Consider the following 4,502-nt stretch of genomic DNA (forward strand, 5'->3'; position numbering starts at 1 on the left):
CATAAGTATACACCCCACTATGTTAAAATACAGGGGGCATAAGTATACACCCCCTATGTTAAAATACAGGGGGCATAATTATACACCCCCCATGTTAAATTCTAATAGAGGCAGATTATTAACATTAAAGGCCAATTATTTCATGGATCAGGATACTATGCATCCTGACAAAGTTTCCTTGGTCTTTGGAATTAAATTACCCCCCCCACACACACACACACACACCCACACACATCATCACATGCCCTTCACCATACCTAGAGATTGGCATAGTGTTAGTATTATGTAATAGTGTATTATGTATTTTTACAGTTCATTAACTCCCTTTGTTCAGCCCTGTTTTGCTAAATGAATCCGATAATTCCTTTATTCATTTACAAGGCGGCTAATATATCCGTTTCCCCCGGCAACTGAAATCTATTTTTGCTGTACTCAAAATTTGTCATTTTATATTCAGAAAACATAATATAGTATTCACAAACACGCTGGGATTCAGGAACGCGTCCCACGGGCACAAAAACCTGCAACTAAAAATCTCTGAGTCCTCCTAAATGCTACTTCAAAGACTCTCTGTAAAAAACACTAAATACTCTGAGTTATGACTTAGGGTTAGATTAGCCAAAGAGTACTGAACATCAGTACAAAATACTAAAACTACACAGGTTGACTTTCCCTCCTGTTCTTTTCCTAACTGAATATATTTATCTGTACTTTGCTAAATCATGTTTTATACATAAGGCTAGTTTAGTTTATTTATTAATATGAGAGCAGGTCAATTGTACATGACCTCTCCTGTCACATCGGTTTTATTTCTCTTCTGGTTTTATGTTGTTGTATGTGCAAATTAAAGACCCATAACATATATGCTTTAACTATTATTTGACGCCAGATTGCAACAAAGTTATTTAAAAAAATGATATAAAAACGTTTTTAATTCTTTAAATACACCTGCCAAAGTAATTTTGCTGTGTTCTATTGTGGCGTCTCAAGGCTTTGGACTCCATCTAGTGGCCAAACACGGCATTGCATTAGCTAATGCAGCTTCAATAATGCATAATTCAACATTTGTGTTTTGCAAAATCCCCATGACGACATGCTTGTGTGGTTCACGCATGGCTGTGTTAAGCGAACGAGGTCACTACTCCACGTGCGTGCGTGCGTGCGTGTTTACATCATCTCTCTTTTTTTTAATTTCTTTTTTTAGGCCATGACTTCAAAGTGACAGATGGATGGAGTCACGTTGCAAAATAATAATAATAAAAAAATAGTCAGTGAATGCAACATAATCTAGCATAGGCTGAGGACTACTTTGTGTACTTTTCAAAACATTACTACAGGAGGGTTGGAATCCTCGCGCATCATCATCATCACTCCAGCACCATGACAACCGGCCCACATCGGAGCAATCCACTGCTGTTTATTTTTAGAAGCTCGAGCTCGGCCTCAGCGTGTACACTCGTTCAACACTACCCCCCCCCCCCCCCCCCCCCCCCCCCCCCCCCCCCCCCCCCCCCCTCCTCCACCCCCGGTCAATAATTTAGATGCTGGAGGTCCACCCCTGCAGCACATAGTCACCGAGCAGGCTGCTACCCCTCTGCGCGACAGGACGCCTAAAAACCCGCACCGGGTGCACCCCCCGCAGGGCCATGCACCCAAAAACCAGGAGCCAGCAAAACGGAACCCAAGGAGCCCCATCTGTCAGGTAAGCTGATCTATTTTTAATCTTTTATTCATGGAAATATTCCTATTAAGGTTGGCCATTTTATGAAGAAAACACAAAACACTAGCTTAGTTACCTGCTTGTATTTTTTCAAAATTTGCTCTATTTTCAATGGAATTATCTGACTTGTAGTGGCAGGGTGTTCATATTTTATTGTGCTGGTTGTAAAACTAGATGCTTCAAAACATTTGAAGGGCTTTGAGACAATATTTGTGAGTGTTTAATTCCATTTTATCGTCTTTATTTTTTATATGGCCTTGTTTCATTGTACTTAGTCTTTGTGTCTTTAAGTGTCCATTTGCCTTGCCTTGATGTCCAGGAACCCCCCCGGCTCTCAGAGAGCCCAGCCCCGGGCCGCCATGACAACAGAGTACCAGGAGAGGTTCCTGTCCCCCCAAGGACACAAGACCGCCACCACAAGCTCAACGCAGAAAGACCCGAACCCACCGAAGGGGACGAGTCCCGACACGGCCACTGTAAGGTAAGATACAAAGTGTCTCATGTGTCTCATCTCACAAGACACATTTAAGGAAAACTACAACTTCACCGCTAAGAATGACGGGAGACCACTTAGTGACTTTCTTTTGACAGCAACTAGTTTAGCACTGAAACCCCTACCTGGATTTTCTTTCAAAAATCAAGAAAAAAAAGAGGCAAATCTCACATCATTTACACGTTTCAGATCATACTTTGTGACCCATAAATGGACAAAACACCCCCCAAAGGCCCCACAGCCATCGTTGCCCCCTAAAGACAAGCGATGCAGCTGCGCGCCACAAAATCCTGCACACCTCGCAGCGACCCAGATGGCATCCAAGATGGAGGACTACACATCGGCGTACAACAGTAAGCAGTTTGAACATCAATAGAGTCCTCCATTGCAGAAATATGAAACAAATATAAAAATATATGATTCAAATCCTCTATTTTCAGGGGATTTCCAAGCATGGAAAGCCATCAAGCGAAAGCCATTTAAACTGGCTGACAGCTTGAAAGCCAGCGAAGGATTAGGTACCACAGACAACAAAGAAGGCAACTCCCATGAAGCCGAACCTTTTGAAAGCGTCACCAGCTACAGATCTGATTACGTCCCCCATCTAGTGCAGCCCAGGACCCGCCTGAAGAAGCCCGTGTGCCAAACCAAAGGCCTGCCGGGTCAGGCTGCGGAGCCCTCGAAGCCGAAGGTGGCTCAGGGAGGAAAACAACAACTCTCCGACGAAGCCGTTGAATTCTTTCGGCAGTTCAAGACCTGGACCCTTGAGAACAAGTTCCACGGCCAAGGCAAAGCCAAGAAATCCAGTCCACCGGAAGATCAAGACGTCTTCCTCTCCACAGCACGCGCAGACTACACGACCCACACGTGCCAGCGACCCAAACCCTTCCTGCCGTCTAAGCAAAACTTCGAGAAAAGCACGGGTCCCTTTCAGAAGACCACCACCATGACGGAGGATTACAGAATATGGGACGCGCCGCGGCGCCTCCCCATTGTCCCTAAAGGTGCAATGGACTGGCCCGGGAGCCTCCGTCCCAAAGTCACCGAGCCTGCAGTCTGTCACTCCAACTGTGTTAACCACACCCAGGTTTCCGGCTCGGATGCCCTCTCCCATGGGAAGGAAGAGTCCAGGATGTACTGGGCCACCTCTCTGGACAAAGGGGTGACCTGGGCCGACGGTGGAGTATGTGAGGACCCCCCTCACCAAATCCTCGGCTGCATGGTTCTAAGCAGAAGCTAGAGGCCGGGCTGATTCTGCCTTCACACCAATAAAAAGCAATAAACAGTGCTGAGATTATGTAATGGCAGCTATTTTTATACTGATACTGCACAGCCATGTTGAGGGAGTGTAATCTACTTAACTGGAGACATTTCATATTTCAAGTTAGACCGTTAAATGTGGGCTATCATAACAATATCCTGAATGGTGCGTATTTAAACATTTTTGAAACACCTGATTTTGCAGAATCAGCAAATCCATAATTTGGACCCATTGTTTTAATATTTAATCTGGGGGTGAATGCAACATCTAAACTCCAATAATTTACAGGAATATTTGGGAGTGAGTACATGAAGGTCGATGCCCATTGTTCCCGTTCCTCTCACACAAACTTTATGAAAATCACAACAGTGTTATAAATACCAGGCAATAAATACTGTAACATTCAAATGAAACATTTTTATTAAAAAAACAAAATGGGGCACATATCCTTAAAAGGAAATGCCATGACTTGTCCACTTCTTAACTGGGAGAACTGTCAAATCCTCATATTTACATCATATACAGGAGCTTTAAAAATAATAATAATAAAGTTATCAATTAAAAAGATGTTGCCAAACTGTCTGTATGCATAGCAGCAGTCCACATTATCTTGGGCGCTACAGTGCAACCATAGAATTAGAAGACATGGTAAATAGTTTACACTTGTTCCAAGTTTTCATTCATTCTCCTCCAGTTAAGTATGCATTCATCATCATCTTCATCATCGTGTAATGTCCACATAGTTAAACATGTACGCTTGTCAACAACTAATGAGTTTCAGCAGCGGTCAGTCTTCTTGGAACCGGATGTGTTTGTGAGCCTCCTTGGCCCGGGCAAGGATGATTTTTTCAGCTTTGGATATGAGCTGAAGTGTGACAAAGAAATAAATTCAATAGATGAGCAATGGCAGCCGGCACTGTTTGAAAGGTCCCATGACATGCTGCTCTTTGATATAGGCCTTAGTGGTCCCTAATACTGGATCTGAAGTCTCTTTATATAGACCTTAGTGGTCCCTAATACTGTATCTG

The 4,502-nt window shown here is 43.6% G+C and overlaps 1 protein-coding gene across 2 annotated transcripts; it reads left to right on the forward strand.

The window, feature by feature from the left end:
• Nucleotides 1-1,519: 1,519 nt before the first annotated feature.
• LOC117934943 lies at nt 1,520-3,507 on the forward strand. 2 transcript variants are annotated; one of them, XM_034856966.1, is made up of 5 exons: nt 1,520-1,702; nt 2,040-2,125; nt 2,156-2,201; nt 2,403-2,566; nt 2,654-3,507. In XM_034856966.1, exons 1-5 carry the CDS (start codon nt 1,647-1,649, stop codon nt 3,451-3,453), a joined length of 1,152 nt encoding a protein of 383 aa, XP_034712857.1. In that variant the 5' UTR covers nt 1,520-1,646; the 3' UTR covers nt 3,454-3,507. The 2 variants fall into 2 exon arrangements, with proteins under 2 accessions (XP_034712857.1, XP_034712856.1); XM_034856965.1 differs by having other exon boundaries at nt 2,040-2,201.
• Nucleotides 3,508-4,502: the final 995 nt, after the last annotated feature.

Source organism: Etheostoma cragini, chromosome 19 (assembly GCF_013103735.1).
Source record: "Etheostoma cragini isolate CJK2018 chromosome 19, CSU_Ecrag_1.0, whole genome shotgun sequence".
NCBI classification, from domain to species: Eukaryota; Metazoa; Chordata; class Actinopteri; order Perciformes; family Percidae; genus Etheostoma; species Etheostoma cragini.

Excerpts from the sequence above, each read along its gene's own strand:
- LOC117934943 (XM_034856965.1), top strand. The coding sequence starts at position 1,647 with ATGCACCCAAAAACCAGGAGCCAGCAAAACGGAACCCAAGGAGCCCCA. Across the intron at positions 1,703-2,039 it reads CAAGGAGCCCCATCTGTCAG|GAACCCCCCCGGCTCTCAGA; the intron begins GTAAGCTGATCT and ends CTTGATGTCCAG. Across the intron at positions 2,567-2,653 it reads CTACACATCGGCGTACAACA|GGGATTTCCAAGCATGGAAA; the intron begins GTAAGCAGTTTG and ends CTCTATTTTCAG.